General features: G+C 32.9%; 1 protein-coding gene across 9 annotated transcripts; it reads left to right on the forward strand.

Annotated features, from left to right (window-relative positions):
- The first annotated feature begins 559 nt into the window (after positions 1-559).
- LOC106352655 (probable LRR receptor-like serine/threonine-protein kinase At1g29720) lies at positions 560-16,785 on the forward strand. 9 transcript variants are annotated; one of them, XM_013792282.3, is made up of 25 exons: positions 560-736; positions 808-1,000; positions 1,087-1,158; positions 2,918-2,989; positions 3,081-3,152; positions 3,211-3,282; positions 3,368-3,439; positions 4,104-4,175; positions 4,259-4,333; positions 4,415-4,480; positions 4,835-4,906; positions 11,960-12,028; positions 12,201-12,272; positions 12,371-12,421; positions 12,520-12,561; positions 12,710-12,753; positions 13,980-14,362; positions 14,454-14,652; positions 14,748-14,768; positions 14,867-15,004; positions 15,102-15,211; positions 15,302-15,512; positions 15,669-15,900; positions 15,969-16,119; positions 16,198-16,785. In XM_013792282.3, exons 1-25 carry the CDS (start codon positions 631-633, stop codon positions 16,567-16,569), a joined length of 3,039 nt encoding a protein of 1,012 aa, XP_013647736.2. In that variant the 5' UTR covers positions 560-630; the 3' UTR covers positions 16,570-16,785. The 9 variants fall into 9 exon arrangements, with proteins under 9 accessions (XP_013647736.2, XP_013647738.2, XP_013647737.2 ...); XM_013792284.3 differs by having other exon boundaries at positions 607-736; positions 11,969-12,028; XM_013792283.3 differs by having other exon boundaries at positions 607-736; positions 4,262-4,333.
- The last annotated feature ends 5,484 nt before the right edge of the window (positions 16,786-22,269 follow it).

Here is a 22,269-nt window from a genome sequence, read left to right on the forward strand (position 1 = left end):
AATTATCTTTTATAAAATGAAATTTTTATATCAAATTTTACTATTTTATAGTTATATCTATCATTTTAAAATATAACATTGTATTTAACTAAATTTGATAAAATTATTTTAAACTGATAAATTAATATATTTTATTTTCACAAACATTAAAAATTTATGCTAGAAATATAATATGTTGGTAGAACGGGTTAACATTAGTAAATTAGATAATTCATATATATAATTAACTTATCTTAAACTTATATATATATATATATTGTTATTATTAAATGACTAAACATAAAAAAATATTGATAAAGAAAATCTAGCGTTTGAATTACAGATCGGGATCATAATAAATGAATAAAAAATAATTTTAAAATATATATAATAAAAAATACCAAATATATATGATAGTTTGAAATAATCAATTAACTTACAGCATGAAAACTATCAAATTGTTATATTTAAAATAATTATATTTAAATATATAAGTAACTTAAAATATATATTCTAATTATGTAAAATATATATAAACATGAAAATTAATACCCGCACGGTTGTGCGGGTCCAAATCTAGTTATATAATATTATATAAGTAACTATTGAACCACTTGCTAATGAGAACATTACACTCAAAGAATCAACGAGATGTCGATCATCTTCTCAATTTTTATTCTCTTATTCGTCATCATTACATGCTTCCTCACAACTCTATCAACATCGGCCGCTTCGCAATCTCTTCATCCAGATGAATGTATGAGAAAAACCGCCAGTCAATTTATGTATGTTTTATATATAACCAATGTTTTTCATATACTAATGCAGTGAACGCACTAAAGGAGATAGCTACTACACTTGGTATCAAAAGATTGAACTTGAGTGCTGGAGATCCTTGCAAAATACGAACTCTAATGATCATACAAGAAAAACAGGACGTTTTATTGAATTCCGCTAAAAATAACAGCATTGTCTGTGATTGTAGCTTCAACAACAACATGACTTGTCATATTAAAGTCATGTGAGTGTTTTCCCGTCTCTTCTTCTCTTTAGAGCTCAATATTTTTTTCTCAGTTTAAATATTTTTTTATAATTTGACAAATACAGAGAACTCAAGACCCTTAGTCTTCCAGGGAAACTTCCACCCCAGTTGGCCAAGCTCCCATACCTCCAAAAGATGTAAAGATGGTTTACTGGATCATGGACTCTTTTATTTTTAATCTTTAGATTTTTAATTGTTTTATATCAAACAATGAAACCCAATTTAGTTCAAAATCGAACTCCCCTGCTCTCTGAAGCTTTGAGTTTGGGGGGGGGGGGGGGGGGGGGGGGGGGGGGGGGGGGGGGGGGGGGGGGTTGACTATTGAACCAAGAATTTACCTGAAACATAATATGAACTAGATTTTGACCCGCACGCCCGTGCGGGTGTATTTATTTTTTAAAAAATATGATGTTATTTGATTTTTATGTCACTATTTAAGGTTGGGCAAAAAACTCGAATTCGAAGAATTGAACCCATCCCAATCCGAATAAGTAGTACTAAATTCGAACCGGAATTGATTAAATATCTGAATTATTTAAAATTTTGAAGAACTGAAATCTAATCCGATCCGAACCGAAGCATTTTGGGTATCCAAAATAGATTTATATACTTATATATATATTAATAATTTTTAAGAACATCCAGAATATATATGATACTTTTAAGTTCGCTTAAATGCTTGAAAATATATACAAATAATCAAACGTAAATATTTTAAATAGTTAAAATATACTCAAAACTCCAAAAATACTTAAATAATTATTAATTCTCTATCCAAATATTTAAACCAAACCTATTTAAATTGACTATCCAAATCCGAACCAAATCCTCAAAGATCTGAACTGAACACAAAATCCCAAAAAGACCCGAAAACGAACCCGAACGCCCACCCCTAATCACTATTATATATATATATATCCTATATCTGTCATCATAGGTTACAAAATATGTGTTATCATATAATTAATCGTATTTTCTACGAACCATCAAATAAGTTTTCTTATAATTAATAATATTTTATACGTACAATCATATAAATAATCACATATATTATATTTTAAAATTTAATGTGAAATATAAAAACTATAATTTAAGTTGGTGTTTGAAATTGGGCCTTGTATTGTATTTTTCTTATATATATTGAACACATTTTTATAATAGTTATTGGAAAATATGTTAGTAAAATCAAATTTTGAATATATATATATATATATATATATATATGAATGAATTTTTGATATTAATTAATTTTAAATTATTATTTTGATTTGAATATATATATCAAGTAACATAGACCCATTACTTTTTAATATAATGTAATGGACTTTCAATTTTTTTTAGTAGCATTAAGCCCATTATTTTTTTTCCTAACTTACTGCTATCCATGTTTCCAAACAGTACTATTTTTTTAACTACTATCCATATTGCCAAACAATCTCAATGTGTACTTCAACTTTAATAATATAGATATTGTATAATTTTATAGTGTTAATAAACAAAGTTATTCAAAATAAACTTTTCAAAAAGTATATGTATTATTGGATCTAGCATAAGTAAATTCTTTAAATTTTAGAGTTATTCGTTTATATTGATTTCTTAGTTCCATTAAATGTTTGTGTTAATGTTATGTAGATTTCCATGGAACAGTCATTTTATAGAAATGTCAATGAACATGTGAAAAACCAAATCCGAGCTCTTATGCTGTTATTTGGATAGAATATTTTCAGAAGCTTTACAACAAAAATGTAAATATTTAACTTATGTGTTCATTTTAATTCTTCCAAACTCAATCATTGAAAGATACTTAGATCTTGAGCTTCAGAGGTGAAAATGTTTTAAGCCTTTAACAAAATATGTTAGGGGAGAGACTAAGCGATTATATGCTCTTCTTTGCAGCGATCTGTGCCTAAACTACCTCTCGGGTACAATTCCAATGGAGTGGGCTTCATTGCGATACCTCACTTCAATGTTAGCTCTCTCAGTGCCAAAGAAAACATACATTTTATTTTGTAGCTCATACACTTGTTTTTTTATAATAGCTGTCTTTTTCCTTCTGCAGCTCGGTCTGCGCTAATCGTTTGACTGGGAATTTACCACGTGGGTTGGAAAACTTCAAGAATCTGATATACTTGTACGTTTTAATGTGTTCCTTTTAGTTTTAGCTCCACCTAATGCTATAAAATTTTCAGATCTGTTGAAGCAAACCAGTTCTCCGGCACCATTCCTGATGAGCTCGGTAATATGACCAGCCTAACCACATTGTAAGACCCTTTAATTTGCGTCTAAGATTTTTTATAACCAAAATAATATTTGATTTCACGGAAAGAAATCGGGTTGGTTTTGCAGGCATCTTGCGTCCAATTATTTTACGGGAAGCCTTCCTAGCAGTCTCGGTAGACTAGTAAACCTTGAAGACGTGTACGTTAATGTTACTATACTTTGAATCAGATTTTTTTATATTGGAATTTTTCAAAATCCTTCACCTTTTTAACTGGAAATGCTATTCTTTATTTGGACGTGTAGTACAAGGTGACATTTTGCCAGAAAGTTCGAAGAAGTTGTCGTTCTGTGAACAAATACATATTAGAGATATATATTGGACTGGAACGTATTGAATTTTTAAATTAAATATGTACATGCTTTGTTACGTTTTGTTATAAGTATTTTTAAGAGAAAAAACTCAAAATAAATTTAACACAACGTACATATAATAATGATGATGATGCTTAAACAAAAATGTATTTCGTTTTGTTATAAGTATTTTCCATTTTACCTTTTGTTACCTCATTATATATTTTAATGTCATATATTTATTATTTTATTTTAAACTTGTGATAAAATAATATTTATTTTTTGTAAATAGAAATAATTCACTCCAGACTAATGTAGGACTAATATTATTCATTACTTCATTTGAGATGAAATTTGGAATGTTATTAGAGATTAATTTATTCAAAACATGAGATGTTCTTAATCGCAGACTATTTTTGAAGATAGTCAAGAAAATCTATTAAAAAAATTAGAGAAGATAAAACTATATAAAGCTCTAAACTAATTTGTCTGTTCTCATTGTTGCATGCAGTAGGGTATGTGATAATAATTTTACCGGAGTCATCCCAGAATTTATAGGCAACTGGTCTCGGCTCAGAAAGCTGTAAGCTTGTCTTGTCCTTCATCACTAATTGTATCTGTCATCTTCTTACCAACTAATGTGTGTCGGTTATGGTCATTGGTCAGCAGACATCTATATGCTAGTGGACTGAAAGGACCTATTCCTGATGAAGTGGCCCGCCTAGAAAATCTTACTGAACTGTAACTAACTACCATTAATAGATTAGCAAAAGGACCTTTGAAATGAGACTGATGGTTTTTAGTTGTTATATTTTTGCACAGGAGTATTAGTGATACGACTGGGATAAACTCCTTTCCATATATATCGAGCAGCGCCATTAAAAACCTGTGTGTATCTTCCGATGAATATTTTTGTTTTCCGAGGCTATATTTTACTCCATCCGTTTCATAAAACTTCATATTCTAGAAAAAAAATTTGTTTCAAAAAAATACATTTTTTTACTTTTACAATGTATTATTTAATAAAAAATTATAAATTTCAAAAAAATTAATGGTGTTTATTAGATTTCTATTGGCTAAAAGTTATGGAAAACTTGTTATTCACAAAAAACAATGCATTTACAATCAAGTTTTAATATGTTTTCTTAATATGTGTGAAAAGTATAAAATATTTTTTTTTTTGAAATAGAGGGAGTATTTATATTTCTTTTTTCAAACTAATATTTTGCTTTTTTGTTTTAGGATCTTGAGGAATGTGAGTTTGTCTGGTTCTATCCCTTCTTACATCTGGAATAAGACAGACTTAAACACTTTGTAAGTTGTATTTGGTATTTTAGGAATCATAAACTTTATTCCAACTCAAAATTAATTAACAATTATAAATAGATAACCCATAAACCATTTATACTAGAATTTTATAAATGTTTCAACTTCTAATGTGAAACATTCTATCACCCAAATTAATATGTAAAAGATTTTGTAACTTAATTTGCAACTGATCATAACTATCATAATTAATTTGGTGGTTCAGTTTGATTGTCACAAATCTAAATATCTAATTAGGGAGTCTTCTCTTAAGCTAAGGTGTCTATATCATCTAAAATTTAAAAGTATTATACTGCATTTAAAATAATATTTAATATAAGATAGTTTGGTATGCACATGTATTTCATGATACTTCTAGTCATCTCTATTAGTATTTTGTTTTGTCTCTCAACTACTCTTTTCTGTTGTGAAGAATAGGATGCAGTTAAGTGTTGTTTTATCGCATGATTAACGCAGAACACTTGAGACTCCTGAGATGTAAACTCATCACCCTTGTCTGTTTCAAACGTTTTGATGGTACACTACAAGAAAACATGACCTTAACGACTACAATATTAGTAGCTAGTTGGTCGTAATATGGGCATTACGACAAATTAACTTCAAAAATCGATTGGTCGTTAGAAGTTGATCGTAAATAATTATTAGAGGCACATTGGTCGTGATATTACGACTAGACATATTAGTCCGAAACTGGTCGTAACCTTACGACCAATTTACCTCTAATGTAGATGTTTATTAGTCGTAAGGTAACGACCACTTTACATCGACTTTAGATGTTCATTGGTCGTAAATTTGACCAACCTTATTTATTTATTTTCGAATCTTGTATTTATTTACAAATTTAATATATTAATTAAAATCAAATATTTAAATTTAGTTTCATTTAGTTTTTTAAAATTTGATAAAATTAAAAGAAAATATCTAACATCCGTAAACATAATAATATCCATAATATAAAACATTCAAAATACAAATTAACTAAAACCGAAAAAATTAATTAGCATTAAGGTTTATTTCGTCGAAAAAGTCGGATGATGTGCCGGAGGTAGAAGCTGATAGATCCGGCTGTCCGAGAAAGGTACTCCCATAAGAGTTTCTAGGCGCAAGGTTCCTAAGTCTCTTTCTACCGCCAGCCATAGCAATATCGTCAATCTGGAAAAAAAAACCCAAAAAATAGATGGTTATAAACAATTCAAATTTTTTATATAAAAAATAATCTAAACCTATTCTAACTCAATCATAATCTAACTACATCCTAATCTACTTTCATCCTAAACTAATTCTAAACCTAATCTAATCACCTAACTAACCACCTAAAACTAAAAAAAAAACTTACCTAGAGAGAGAAGGGAAGTCGTTGTTAGAGAAGGGAATGAGCAACCAAATGGCTTCACGAGGTCCTAAGTATACATAGAGTTTTGGTGTTAGTCGTAAATGGGTTGTATTATTACGACCAATGAGAGACTAGTGGTCGTAAAGGAGACGTAAACCAAATAATATTACGACCAATTAGGGACTAAATAATTTTTTTATTTACGACCAATTAAGGAATAATAGTCGTAAAGAAGAATTAAAATTACGACCAATGTGGGACGAAGTCCTTTACGACCAATTAGGAACCAATTTGGGAAGAATTAAGATTAGTCGCAACTGAGTCGTATTTTACGACTAATTAGCTTCGTTTTCTGTTTATACCCTAAAACCGAAACCCCAAACCCCAAACATCATAAGTTTTATACACTTCTAAACCCCAAAGTATACAGATTTTTTTTAAAACTAAGTTCATATATAATTGAGCAAACATGATAATAAGTTATATATTATTTGTAATGCAATACAAAGAGTTTAATATAATATAATAAAACACAAACACTGTAACATAATCATACTCGATCACTCGTCATCAGAAACATCATCCACTTCATCATTTTCTTCAAATTCATCTTTGTTGGCTTCGTCTGTTGCATCGTCTGAAAGTTTTTCATATCCCTGGTTGTGTGGATCAACAAGTAAGATATCATTTGTAGCTTGCTCAAGTATACTTCATTTACGGCATCTTCTTGTAAAGGCGGTTGTTCATCACTCAAGACTCGGCCCAAGGTGTAACTTTTATAGCGGCTAACCAAGATATTCCAGATTGTCTGATCCTCGGGTATGGAATAAAAAAACTTGGTGTGCTTGAGATGCTAATATGTAGGGTTCAAATTTGTTGTACCTCCGTGTAGCATTTATATCAACAACTCCAAACTTGCTATACCGAACACCTCTATTGACGGTGGGGTCAAACCAGTCACATTTGAAGAGAACACATTTCAGCTTCACCAGGCCGGGGAACTCCACTTCGATGATCTCTTGTAAGATTCCATAGAAATCAGTTTCACTTTTCACACATACTCCATAGTTCATTGTTGCTCGCCGACTTCCATATTCGTAAGTGTGAAAAGTATAGCTTCGTGTGAAATACATAGATGTTGTGGTGACCTTAGCGACGAACCTTGTATCAATTCGTGAAACCACTGAAGATAGAATGGATCATCATAATCAACTTGGATCATCAACATATATATATATATATATATATATATATATAAATATATCATTAATTATAGAATAAATAACATATTTACGTTTGATAATAACTTAACCACGAATGTGCAACTACGTTTCTCGTAAATTGGTCGTTAATCAGATGGTAGCTTGTCGATGTAATTTAGTCGTACATTTACGACCACATTACGACTACCTGAAAGTGTGGTTGTAAATGCAAAGTTAGTTTACGACCAATTTACGACTAAACCTTTTAGTAGCAAAATTACGTCTAAGTTACGACGGACTTTAAGATAGTCGTTAGTTAGACGTAACGTCGAAGTTAATTTACAACTACACATTTGTAGTTGTAAATGGTAGTCGTTACTCTCACGTTTTCTTGTACTGGTAACTCATGTTTCTTGCTCAACAAGGATCTTGAACTTCTTAAATTTATCGAAGACTTCACTCTTTTCTTTCAATAGGATGAACCACATATAGTGTGAATGATCGTCAATCAATACAAATATGTATCTGTTATGCGACGCTGTTGGGGGTGAAATTGGTCCAAAAATATCTCCATGTATGAGCTCAAGTATACGTGTGGCACAATATGAAGTTGCTTGAAGAAAAACTTGCCTTGTTTGCTTTCCTAGCAAGCATGTAGCATAAGTTTCCTTTTCAACATACATTTTGGTATGCCAGTGACTATTTCTTTATTCGTCATCGTCTTCATAGTCTCTATATCGACATGCCTTAGCCTTGCATGCCACTTCGCTGAATCACAAAATTTCATGAGCTGTAGGCACCTAGTATTCTCAACTTCCATGATTACTTTGTATAGACAATTTTTGTACCTATTTGCTTTCACCAACAGATTGCCATCTCGATCATACAGAGTCAGATAATCTTCTCTCATTCTAATGTTGTATCCGGACTCTGTAGCTTGTCCGAGACTTATAATATTGCTTCTTAGATCGGGCATGAAATATACGTCAGTCAATATCTTTCTTTAGCAATTCTTGCTTATGAAGAGAATCGAGCCTTTTCCTTTTATATCTATACAAGAATCATCGCCAAACCTTACTTTTTCCCGTGACCTTCTCATCAATCATAGAAAAATAGGAACGATTTCCAATTATGTGATTACTGGTTCCATTGTCTAAATACCACACATTGTCTCCATCTGTATGTATCAAATTTGCTTGGGTTTACGTTCTTTTCATTGAGATACACCACCTCATGAATCATCAATTCTTCAACTTCTTGTGTGTCTTCATCTTCATGCGCGTGTGTCTATTATAGTTTAAGTAATCTATTAGGATAAACAGATGCATAATGGCCAGTTTTGTCACATTGATAGCACACTACTTTTCTTTTATCCTTTCATTGTCTATAGCTTCTGTTCTGTTGGTTTCCTAGCGTCCATGTCATCTTCGTCTGCTATGAAAGCGTCCACCTTGACCTCATCCTCTACCTGAGACATAGCTTTCTTGGTAAGGGGATGCATCCGTATTAGCATACAATAAGTTCGCTTTGATCGTCTTGTTAGTCTTCATCGTATATTCTCTTCTCATATACTTTCAATCTTCCTACAATATCTTCCAAACCTGTTATCTTAAGACCGAGGTCTTGTTTAAGAGCCCGCGAGGATATGTATGCAGCTCTTAAGAAACTTCTTTATGAGTTTTGATTCTTTGATATTTTCTCCCAAGGCAACTGATTGGATAATTTTGAAAGATTACCAACAAATTCATCGATGGTGTCCGTTTTTTTCATCTTTACTCTATTAAAATCAGCCATTAGGGTTGTAGCCTTGCTTATTTTACCCTGTCATCACTTACATGTCTTTCTTTTATTGCTTCCACACTGTCTTTGAAGTTTCAGTATTCCCGACATGTAGTATTAATGACTCCGGTATAGATTGAAACATGAGGGCTCTAGCCATATCATTCTTATCGCCATCACCTGTGGATCTATAGTCTCCCATACTTTCATGCACCTTGAGTGCTACTTTCATTCTCATCTCCCATACCGTGATAAGTTGTAGTGAGCATCAGCTATTGTTCGTTGCTACAACTATAGAAGAATGACCATTCTCCTTTGCCTTGTTCGTTGCTACTACTATATCGTTCATGTTTGGGCTTCACACAATAACACCACTTCTCTCGATTTAGGGTTTGTTGTACTTGTTGAACGTTCTGCATCACCGAGGATGCTTAATTCAATAGTGCTCTGATACCAATTATTAATTTAAACTTTTTAGATTAAGAACAAAACATGCACACCTTCACTGCTTTAGAAAACTAACTTAAAAACTAAAACTTCTCAATCTCTCAAATCTCTTATGCATAACATCTTGGCATCTCCTTATATAGTTGAGAGAAACTTCTAAACTCATAGGAAACATATATTTAGATAACTCTTAAATAGTTTACCTAATCATAGTCCTTTTAAAAACTATAACTTAGTAGGATTAGGATAACTGGTTACTCAAGGTATTTTCAAGCTTAGGTCAACAATACTATTTCTCAACACTGAAAGAGCATTGCTCTGTGGAAATAAAACAGAGACCAAAAGACAAAAAAAAAGCATCCTTAGAGCAACACCATCGGTTGAGATGTGATTTAGAGTATCTCATAAATTAAATAGTAATATTTTGATAAAGATAAATTACACAATGAAAATAATTATATTTAGCCTCTCAATATATAACAAGTGATGAAAGGGTATCTAATGGGGATCTGAAAAGTTCTCAAAATAGAACCGGTTCTCAGAAATTCACGCTCTCTTTCCTCTTTTTTAATTTTTTAATAGTTAGATATCATGTTAAATTTTAGTTTTGGGCATTCTCTTATACCCTTTACACATGTGGGAATAGTAGCAAAACCACAAAGATAATTCATTTTCAGACAAAAATAAGGCTCTAAATGACCATAACCACCCCACTGCCAACTCTCAAAACACTATTCCCACATGCTTTAAAGTGAGGTTTTTAGCCATAATCAAGTCCTTCATCTATCTCGGTGATCCACCCTCCGCATAGAATTTGAGGCACAACCCATTCAAGACACTATTTGCAATCAAAGAAAACACACCTATTACCTGACCTTGGAGTCACCTCCAATTTCCAATTCCCCTCCACAGTTTTTTGTTTTTGGTTCTTCAGATCACTTAATCTGAGGTCAAGATTGAAAATAGTAGGCTTCCACAATGGCGTACGATAAATTCTCTCCCGGTTTCTTTCACCTGAACTAATAGAGATTCTCAATCCTTTAATAAGCATCTCTAGTCCAAACAAATCCCTACGCCACACAGGCCGATATCCCAATTTGGCCTCCAGGATCGATAGGATAGTAACAAATTTTAACTACTCGTGTACACAAACCATCTGGTAAAGTTAGGTATCTTCACACTTGTTAGCCAAAGTAGCTTGATGACACTCTTCCAAATCTTGAAATCCCAATCCTCCTAGAAACTTCTCAAGACATTTATATTGCAGCATCCATATGTACGATCAATAAAGAAAGATTATGTACTATCAATAAAGAAGGGTAAAATAAAAGATAAAAAACATTTGTGGAAAAAAATTGATAAGCAATTCTAAAAGAAAAAAGAAATATTAGACATCTATAATCATAACATATATAGTATATATAATACTTTTACTTTTCTATATATTTTAAATCTGTAAGAACTTTAAATTTATTTATAAATATATTATTGTTTATGCTTAAAGTCATGTTTATTATTTTAATTACTACAGTGTCATTTTTTTTTTAATACTAAATTATCATTACTTACTGTTCTTCATTTCATTTTTACTGACTTATACTAAACTGAATTCACACATTTACAAACTAATGTTACGATAAACATAAGAAATATAATATATATTGTGAAAATAGATAAAGTAAATCCCTTAGATAGCATACAAAATAAATTATGGAAAAATAATATACATAGAAAAAATCACTATAAATATATTAATTAAAGAGTAAAATAGTTAAATTATTCGAAACCCTAAAATTGTATCCTAAACTCACCATTTAAATACTAAATCATAAATTCTAATCACTTAACCTAAAGTTAATCATAAAATAAAAATTTGTTTTTAACTTTTAACTAATGCTATTTTAGACATTTTCTGCATATGTACGAAATTTAGAATAAATATGTGTTTTATTTCTATCATAGAATATTTATCAAATAGATAATATATATAATTTTATGAAAATGCAATATTCACTTCATTTATTTAGATTATAATAACTTGAAATAAATTTAAAGAAAAACATATAAAATAAGCTCTTAACTTTTATATAATTTCATTTAGATATAGCCATGGAAATCTATGAATCACTTCTCTAGTGTTTAATTAAGCATATAAAAACCTTTTGTAGAAGAGGCATGCAATCATGAAAGAATATATAAAAAGTAAACTCTCTAATATGTGCAAACATATACTGAATTCTTTTCTATACAACTGCGTTCGTACCAAATAATATTTACAAGTTTGCGCAGAGATTTATCGTTTAACAAGTTGACTGGTGAAGTTGAAGCAGTAAAAGCACCCAAAAATACGTAAGTATACTACTTTCCAAGATTAAATAATTTAAAGTGCTAAATATTTTTAGTGTCTGAAACCTAAACGGGTTTTTAAATATATTTTGAAAGAATCTGCAATTTTGTTTGATATGACATTTTAAAAGTTTTTTTATTTGTTCGTAATTATTATTTCGACATGTCTTTTCAGCTATTTGACTGGCAATATGCTATCGGGAAACATCAGTGCTGGTGTTTTCCTAAACGACGATAAATCTAATATGTACGTTTCAAGTCTTTTCTTGTTTGTTTGGCTTCCAAAATTTGTCTTCATGCCAATTAATCTTCTTTTCGGTTTTCTACTTGTCTGAATTTTCACAGTGATCTCTCTTACAACAATTTATCGTTGCCATCTAGCTGCCAAGAAAAGAGGTATGAACATGAAATCTCGGTAGAGGGGATCCAACCTGCTAATATCTTGTATATGTGATGTCACCTCATGTTGTGTTTATTTATTATATTTTAAACAGTGACATTAACACATACCGGAGCTCGAACTGGAAAGATAATTTGTAAGAAGAATGATTTAAATATAGTCCTCTTGCTTTTGAATACTGTACAAATATAGAAATGGTTTGAATGTTGTGTCATATGAAATACCTCTAAATATTTTGTTTCAAAAAAAAAAAACCTAATTATTTTGACCATCTTGTCATACAGAAGTGGGATGCTTCCATGCGCTGGTCCAATCAAGTGTCTGGGCTGTAAGTAACCATTAAGCCATGTTAATTAATCACTAGATCTCGATCCGCGTAACAGCGCGAGTTTTTGTTTTCATTTATTTTTATATAATTATTTTATTTTTAATTCTAAATTAGTATATATTATAATATATTTGTGTCTATCAATTTTTAAAACATAATAAGTTTACGATATAATTGAATAGATTGTTCCAAACTTTCACATGTATTAGTATTTTCTTCTATATATATATACATTTGGATTATTATTTTATTATTAATATCGGAACTATATATATAAAGATTAGTAAAATATTGTTTTATTGTCATATTCAAAGATATTGTAATATTTCACAAATTTAGAAAGTTTTTAAAAAATTAAACTTTTCGCTTCATAGATTTATATTATCGAGTAAATAATTAAACATTTAGTTTTTGTTTATTTTTAAAATAAACTATATAGTTTAAAATTTGTTTTCATTGGTTTAAGATAGTAAAGATTAATTATTGTTAGATAAAATAATTTTTGGTATTTAAAAAAAATCTTTATAATTTTAAAAGTTAACATCGACACATATTTAGGTATTTAACATATGGAGGTATAAAATTACAACATTAAATTATATATATTTAATTTACACTATCTATAAATCCAATGCATCATCTGTTGTTTAGATCCAATTATTGATAGCCCAATAAAATTTTTTGGCATGCCCAAAATTTAAATAATAGGATTAGAGATTAAATGTAACATGACTTTATAGGAATATGTCTATTAGGTCCATTTTTTAAAAAATCACACATGAATCAAGGTTGTGACTTCTGTTTTAATATATAAGATTATGACACAAAATAATAATAATAATAATAATAATAATCTCTAACATATATTAACTAGGGTTGACTATTCATAACTTATAGTGTTACCCGACTAGCACCAACCTCCAAAAACTATCTATATATTTCATTATAGTTATGTAATTTTCTTTTGTTAAATGTTTGTTCATATAATTATGTGAATACATAAGTACATACAATCTAAGAAAAATAATATCTTAGAAAAAAATAATAATTTATATATAATATATTTCGTTTAAACTTGGATTTAAAAGAGAGAGTTTTTGTTTATTTTCATTTTCCATTTTTGGGTTACTAATGTAACCCATGCTATATGAGGTAAATTATACTGAGATTGACTTAACCTTTCTGGAGTATTGTTTATCTACTAAAGATGATATTGTTTATTGTAGATCAAAAATCATTACATATTAACTGTGGTGGCGAAAGTGTGAATATAAAAAACTCTCTGGGTAAAATCAATTATCAAGCTGATAACATTGAGCCTACCGCCTCAACAAATCAGCACTCGATTAACTGGGGAGTCAGCAACACAGGTGACTTTACCGATGATGGAAACGATGATGACACGTACATCATTTCAACTGATTCACCATTACCTGGAGAATATTCTGATCTTTATAAGACTGCACGTAGATCTGCCCTCTCTCTTGTTTATTATGCATTTTGCCTGGAAAATGGAACCTACAATGTAAACCTCCATTTCATGGAGATTCAGTTTACAGAAGAGCTATACATGAGTCTAGGTAGGCGCATATTTGATGTCTACGTCCAGGTGAAGCATCATAACATACTTCGTAACTTCTTTTCTTTAATCGTCCTTGAAAATAAGTTGGTGGAAGATTGAAGTTTATTTGCACTAGTAGGGAAAATTGTTCTTAAGAGATTTTAACATCAAAGAGGAGGCTAATGGGACTATGAAGCCTATAGTTCAAGAATTGAAAGATGTTAATGTGACCAATCATGTGTTAGAGATTCGCTTGTATTGGGCCGGGAAAGGGACAACCCTCATTCCCAACAGAGGATATTATGGTCCTCTTATCTCTGCAATTTCGTTGTGTCACAGTAAGAACACTTGTGCATTGCTTCAGCAAACTTCATATTATTGATGCTATTTGTGGCCGCATGGCGATAATATGATCAATCTTTCAAAATTTCAGGCCAGGAGCGACGATGTGGAGGTCCAAAATAGAAATAGAAACATACTACTTTGTTAAAAACACATTTATATAGCTGGGTAACAATCATGATATTCACATCTACAGTGTTTTATTTGCAGTGGAGAAAACAAAACATCATACTAATTATCCCATGATTTCGGGGGCAATAGGTGGCTTGGTAGCAATTCTTCTCTTGGCTTTGGGGATATATGCAGCTCGAAAAAGATACATAGAAGACAAGAGCACAAAAGAAAGAGGTATCAGATTTTACAAAGTGTATGATAAATCCATTCAGTCCTTGTTATATGCTTAGAAAAGTACTGATGAATTTTCTTTGGTACCTGATCACCACAGCTCAGGGTCTACAAACGAATTGTTTTACCTGGAGGCAACTACAAGCTGCAACAAACAATTTTGACCAAGCTAATAAACTTGGAGAAGGGGGTTTCGGATCCGTATTCAAAGTATATATATAGATGCCAAATTCTGAAACATACTTTGTATTATATCAAAGCAGTTGAACAAAACATGCTGATAGAAGAAACTTATTGTAGGGAGAACTATCAAATGGAACTATCATAGCAGTCAAGCAGCTTTCTTCTGAGTCATCCCAAGGAAATCGCGAATTTGTTAATGAGATTGGCATGATTTCAGGTCTGAATCATCCAAACCTTGTCAAGCTATATGGATGTTGTGTTGAGAAGAATCAGTTGCTTCTCGTATACGAGTACATGGAAAAGAACTCCCTTGCTCTTGCGCTTTTTGGTAAATAAAAGGCATTCATACTTTCTTATAATAATATGCAATATATGGATATTAAAAAAATACACACTAGGATACCTATATAATTAATCTTTCCTTTTTTGCCTACTTCAAGAATGTATACTGTGATGTTGATATCCTTTTTTTATCTAATTCTAGGAAAGAGCTCCCATAAATTGAACTGGTCAACAAGACAAAAGATATGTGTTGGAATTGCAAGAGGCCTTGAGTTCCTCCACCACGGATCTACGATCAAGATGGTTCACCGTGACATAAAAACCACTAATGTGCTTCTAGACACTGACTTTAATGCAAAGATATCCGATTTTGGATTGGCTAGGCTCCATGACGGAGAACACAGTCACATTAGCACCAAAGTTGCTGGAACTATGTGAGAGTCTATTACAAAACAAAAACCAGAACTACTATTATGGCTTAGTCTTGGTTTATATTATGCAGCGGATATATGGCTCCTGAGTATGCACTACGGGGTCATTTAACAGAGAAAGTAGATGTGTACAGCTTTGGTATTGTGGCAATGGAGATTGTTAGTGGGAGGAGTACTGTGAAGAAGAAAGGAAGTGCTGATGACGTCCCGCTTATAAATTGGGTAACCATGGATCTTTTATTTGGGCTAGTTGATCCATGTTTTACATTGAATCTTTGCGTGTTTAACATTTAATTATAGGCGCTGACACTGGAAAAGAGAGGAGACATAATGGAGGTCATTGATCCGATCCTCGAAGGTGATTTCAAAAGCGAAGAAGCAGTGAGAATGATCAAAGTTGCTCTCCTTTGCACAAATTCAACTCTTTCACTAAGGCCAACAATGTCAGAGGCCGTGCAAATGCTTGAGGGAGATCTCAAAATAACAAGTGTTATGCCAGATCATGGTTTATATGGACATAACTTGAGCATCTCAAAACTGATGGATATAGATACTACGACACATGGTAGTTCGAGCACTACAACTGGTACGACTGATTTAGAAATGAAATCCTCTGTGTCTAGTTATGATCTTTATCCATTAAACCCTGAATCCACCATCCTTAATTCCTAAGTCGTCACAAAGAGGCGGTGTGATATATGGAACGATCATCATTCTATACACTAAAAACTATCATCCTTATAGAGTATTTATTTCACAGTCACATCTTTTATATCTACTACTAAAACAATGTATGTGCAAGGTTTTTCTTGTTGCCGAGGGGGTGTGGGGTTTATGACATTTAAAGTTTTTAAAATATAATATGTCAATTGTGATTTGTGTTAAGTACATTCACTCTAAATTTCAGACTAATTATATTAGAGATGATGAAAGAAGAAACTGTATCAAATATGTCTTCTTAAAATCATGTGAATAAGGGGATAAGTTGAAATTATCCCTGTTATGTGAGCAACAGCGACGGTGCGCATGAGCATTTTTATAAACTTGTAGAAGAGTGTAGAAACAATTAATATAGGAAAAAGTAAAGTGTAACAAAAATTTTATAATTGACAAACTAATCATATGACTTTAGGTGCTATGACATATATTACATATTTGTTGAAAAGAAACTAAAATACCTTGGATAAAACTTGATACAAAGAATTCTAGACTTGACCCTTTCCATTTTGGTGATACGAAGGTTAAGGTCGAGATCAATCTAGACGTTCCTCCACCAACTGCAGTGATTGTACGAGACTCTTCTCAGTTCATATCTCAGTGGCTTATCGGCTGCTTCCTCCTAAATGTTGCAAGTGTTATAAATTTGGTCATCTGATCAAATAATCCCCCCTGCAACTCCAAAAGAAATCTCAATAAAAAAGCATGATCTTTCATCTCGCTACAGAGTAGCTCAAATGGATATAAAAGACACTTCAATAGTCATGGATATCAATCAGGAAGTTCAGGAAAGGAATGCTTCAGCGAGTTTGGATGATAACCTCGAAAAAGGTGAAATATATACAAACTCTAAGAAATGTCATCCTTAACTGTCTAAAATCATGTAGTTCCACTGGTTCCTCTTTGGTTTCATTAGCATTCCAAGAAAAAGCCCAAGAACTCTCATCAACCTGGCTCATCAAAAACAATTGGTCATCGTTATAATCCCACTAAGAGACTAATTAGTAATTATATCAGATTCTTTGAAGGTTCAAGGCCCTCATTTCCAGACTTGGTGAAAGAGGAGGGTGCAAATACTAATTTTTAAGCTCCGGATTCTATTGCTCCAAAAGATCCGATTGACATTATGGGTTCAGACTGCTCCCTTCTCTAGCAGCAGTGAGAAAAGCTCGTAAAAAAGTAGATGGAAGGCATATAAAACTTGCTCCAACCCTGCCTTCGCAGTCTCCTATATGTTCTGTTCTATCAGGGGTTTTTCCCTTGGTAGAATAGGGCGTAGTCAGTAACTCTTTATCCTTCTTAAAACTGTAAATATGAAGGTATTTTCTTGAAATGTGACAGGCATAAATAGTAGTTCTCGGCAAAGAATAGTCAGAGATTGGATTCATGTTAATCGTCTTGCTGGCAGAATTTTAGAAACTAGGCCGACTGAAGATAACCCAAACAGTATTCTGACATCGGTATTTCCAGGTTGGAGAAACGATTGTAATTACATTTTCTCAGAGTTGGGCAGAATATGGCTTGTCTGGGTCCTTTTATCTTTAGTCATTGTATATAAGAAGTCTGCCCAGTACTGCAGAATTTGGGATCCTTAACAAGATAATACTTCATGTGAAGGGGACTTGAGCTGCAGTTTTGAGAAAGGGATAAACTTTTGAAGGCTAAAATTTGATTGGGAAGAACCAGTAGGAGTGAGAGCTGGAAATCCAGTAGGAGTGAGTGCTGGTAAATCCAGTAGGAATGAGAGCTGGCTGCCTAGTAGGAGTGAGAGCTAGGTAGAGTTTTGAGAAGGATGGGAAGAGATGAGGAGGTCGATAAGCTGAAGCATGATTTTCTTATTGATTTTATAAAACTTGTATAGAAACCTTAGAAAAAAGGACACACATAGTTGTAACAAGGTTTTTTCTTTTTGAATTAAATTTAACATTCAATTCAAAAAAAAAAAAGAATTTGGGATCCTTCCTCAAGTGTTTCTTTCTCAGCAGCTTTTGTTCATGCGTTCAATACGGAGATTCAACGTAAGGAGCTTTGGAGAGATATCAGCGAACTAAATGCTTCCACTCCACTCAAAAACCACTATTGAGCTTTACTCGGAGACTTTAATCAAATAATCTCAGCAGAAAATCGCTACTCTATTCTACCATATGAGTTACCTCTGCGTGCAATGGAGGAGTTTAGAGACTGTAAGATAATGATTGTTGGGGTCAAAAATCGATCACGGTGACATTTTCTCTCTTTAAAATAAAAAAGACGTGAGAACTAAAACCTTGTACGATTCAAAAAATAATCAAAGTAACGAGTTCTCACGAAGTTATACTCGATCTCTTGACAAACGACTTCCAAAAATACGAGAAACCGCCACGTTCCAACTTCTCATCGTCTCATTGTCTCTGGTCTGTCCTGCCATCACGGGGAAAGCACGCACCGACCGTCCATCCGTCCTGCCTCGTGGCAAGACCACTTCCCCCTCTTTCTTTCGCCGACACCACTTCCTCCACCTCCATGTAGCCACTAGGCGACACCACTCCCTCTCCCTTCGGCGACACCACTCTTCCTCCTCGTGGCGACACCACTTCACCTCCGCACCATATCACCACTAGGCGACATCACGCTCCTCCACTTCATGTCGCCACTAGGCGACATCATGCTCCTCCTCTCCATTTCGCCATTAGGCGACACCATACCACGCTCTTCAGCTCCACGTCGCCACTAGGCGATACCACGCTCCTCTCTATGTCGCCACTAGGCGTCAGCATGCTCCTTCACTCGTCTCGCCTCATAGCTCATTTGTAATTTTCTCTTTCTAATCTCTATCAAGTTGTCTCTTGTTTCATCTCGATTGGAGCTTTCCTTGAAATTTTATGTAAAAATAGCAAAGACTTGTTTTCTCATAAAATTTCAAATCGATCTTATAAACCAACAACGGTTACTTGACACATTGTTATCTTGATTATACGATTGGCTTTCTTAATAACATAGATACAATGGTATGTCAACCAACATCGTATAAAAGATGATTTCTCTGAAAGAAATCGTAAAAACAATTAAGTCGAAAGACTGTCTAAAAAGGTTTAAAATACGGTAAAAGCCCACTTACGACTCCAGACGAGAATCGGCCCAACAGCAATGACGGTCTATTCCGTTTCGACGAGAGAAAAAAGGAAGAGAAGATAAATGTTAAATTTCCAAAGATAGACATGAAGATCGAGAAGTAAAGGAAAATTTCCGCGAAAGGATGAATTCAAATTGAGGGCAGAAAGGGAAAGAGCTCGCCGACCTAGGAGACATATATAAGGAGAGCCAAGACGAAGAGTGCAAGAGACAAATTTTTTTAGCAACTTAGGCACTTAGAAAGATTTTTTGCAACTTCATTTTTGTTATCGAGCTGTGATTCAAATTAGGTTTAGGTCTTAGGTGGTTAGAATTACAGAACTTGCTGACAGCTTTTGTGGTTGTAGCTCTTACAACCTGTTGTATCATCGTAACGCTCTTACGCAAAAACGATTTAGTAAAATCTTTCTTTTTACTTGCAAATTTGTATTCAGTTCTCTCGTTTGTTATTCATTATTTAATCACTTGCCGTTGGCTTAACAGATATTTGGGATCTCAAGAAAAGTAGGGTTTTATCTGCTTTCATCTGTTCACTAAAATCGACAGTGCGAATTTCGGTTCCCACAATGACTTTACGGATATCTCGAGTAGAGCTGTATTCTAGTCTTGGAAAAAATTTCGCTCACAAGACCCCATCCTCAGGAAGTTAGACAGAGTGTTGGTCAATGGTAATTGGACAGATGAATTTCTAGATTTATTGGCTGTCTTTGACCCTCCTTACGATTCTGATCACTTGCCTTGCCTTTTAATTGTTGAATCAAAAAGAGAGAGGATAAAGAAAGAATTCAAGTACTTCTCCTTCGCTTACAATGAACTTTGACGGATGTTTGGGAATCACCAGTTGGAGTTGGCTCACAAATGTTCACCCTCAGCAAGAAAATGAAAGTGGCTAAAGGCTGTTGTACATGTTTTAACAGACCAGGGTTTGGTAGTATATGATATACCTTGGTTTTCACCGGTTTTAAACATGGTATAAGTCCATTTATAGAGTATTTATGTTATGTTACGAGTATGTTTTAAGGTCTTTTCAAGTTTAGATATGTTTTGAAGCATTATGGAGATTATGGAGCCGTTGGAAGCTCGAAGTGAAGAAAATCCGAAATGCTGAAGTCAGAGTTGGTATTTGGAAGTAGTGTCGATTGACACTCCTTGTGTATCAATCGACACTCGTGTGGTTTAGCGAAACCCAAATTAATTTCAAAATATTCACATTGGCCCAGAAGTTTCCTTATTTGCAAAGAGCCCCTAAATGTGTTTAACCTATATTTATATATTTTTCCAGCCACTGTGTAGGCGAATCATTATTTTACATTACAGAGGTTTTGGAGAGAAGATCATAGACTCTTTAAGATATTGATTAGAACTCTAGTAGTTCTTACTCTTATTATTTATGCTTTCTATTCAGACTTTTGTTATGTTTTCCATGATCATGTATGGGTAGTTTCATTGTTAGATTTAGAAATTTTCTAGGGTTACAAAGAACTTGTGATTAATAGAACTGCTAGATTAATCTTATTGCATCCTTCGTCAGGATTGATTTTAATGCTTGTTTCTAGAGTATTAACTAGAAACTTGATTCTTTGATAGTTGTGACACGAGAACTAGAAACTTGATTCTTTGATAGTTGTGACACGAGAGTGTGATCAACACCTGAATTGAATCCTGCTGAGTTAAGTTATTAATTAGTCGGAACGAGAGATGGTCTAGGACTTAGTGAACAAATCCAATTGGTACTTAATGTTTGTCTAAATTATTTGGATCTGGAATGAGAGCTGACTTTCGAGGATTTAGACATCTGATAGTAATCATAACAAGAGTTGGATGGCTTATTTATGAATTCAAGTTCTAGGACGACTGATCTTAATAAAACCCTTAGCAACTATTTATTTGAGTTATGATTACCTGTTTGATATCCCTGAGTCTAGCGTTTTTCCCATATGCTTACAAACTGATTTTATTGCTTTGTTTTGATCGACATTTTTTATATCATTGATCTAGTTTAGCCAGAAACTAACAGACTATTGTGTGATCTACGTTCCTTGTGGATTTGATCCTCAAGTACTATATCGATCTCTTATTTGAGAGAGTTTCTCTTGGAGTGATTTGCGCATATTAAATTCGGTATCGTTGCCGGGGAGTGTTTGATTCAACATTAGACTAGGTGAAAGGTTTAGTCTGGAACAATAATATAAAAGCAATAGATCAAAACAAAGCAATAAACTCGGTTTGTAAACATATGGGAGAAACTGACAGTCTATTGTGTGATCCACTCTCCCTGTGGATTCAATCCCAAGTACTACGTACATCGCTCTCTTATTTAAGAGAGTTGATCTTGGGGTAGTTTCAACATAACAATATACAACAAAGAGCAAATGAAGCTTTGCCTGAGTTGGAATCTATCCAAGACTCTCTTCTTACTAATCCAGATGAAGCACTAATCCAAGCTGAACTCCTAGCCAACGAGAAGTGGTCCTTTTTCTCCTCAGTCCTGGAAACAATTTACATTAAAAAATCCCGCATTCGATGGCTCAAGGAAGGTGATGC

This window comes from Brassica napus, chromosome A7 (assembly GCF_020379485.1).
Source record: "Brassica napus cultivar Da-Ae chromosome A7, Da-Ae, whole genome shotgun sequence".
Classification (NCBI taxonomy): Eukaryota; Viridiplantae; Streptophyta; class Magnoliopsida; order Brassicales; family Brassicaceae; genus Brassica; species Brassica napus.

Bases quoted from the DNA above. Each gene is read 5' to 3' on its own strand.
- LOC106352655 (XM_013792282.3), top strand. From the start codon at position 631: ATGTCGATCATCTTCTCAATTTTTATTCTCTTATTCGTCATCATTACA. The intron at 14,363-14,453 runs GTGAAGCATCAT...TTGCACTAGTAG, and splicing joins TATTTGATGTCTACGTCCAG to GGAAAATTGTTCTTAAGAGA. The intron at 14,769-14,866 runs GTCCAAAATAGA...TTTTATTTGCAG, and splicing joins CCAGGAGCGACGATGTGGAG to TGGAGAAAACAAAACATCAT.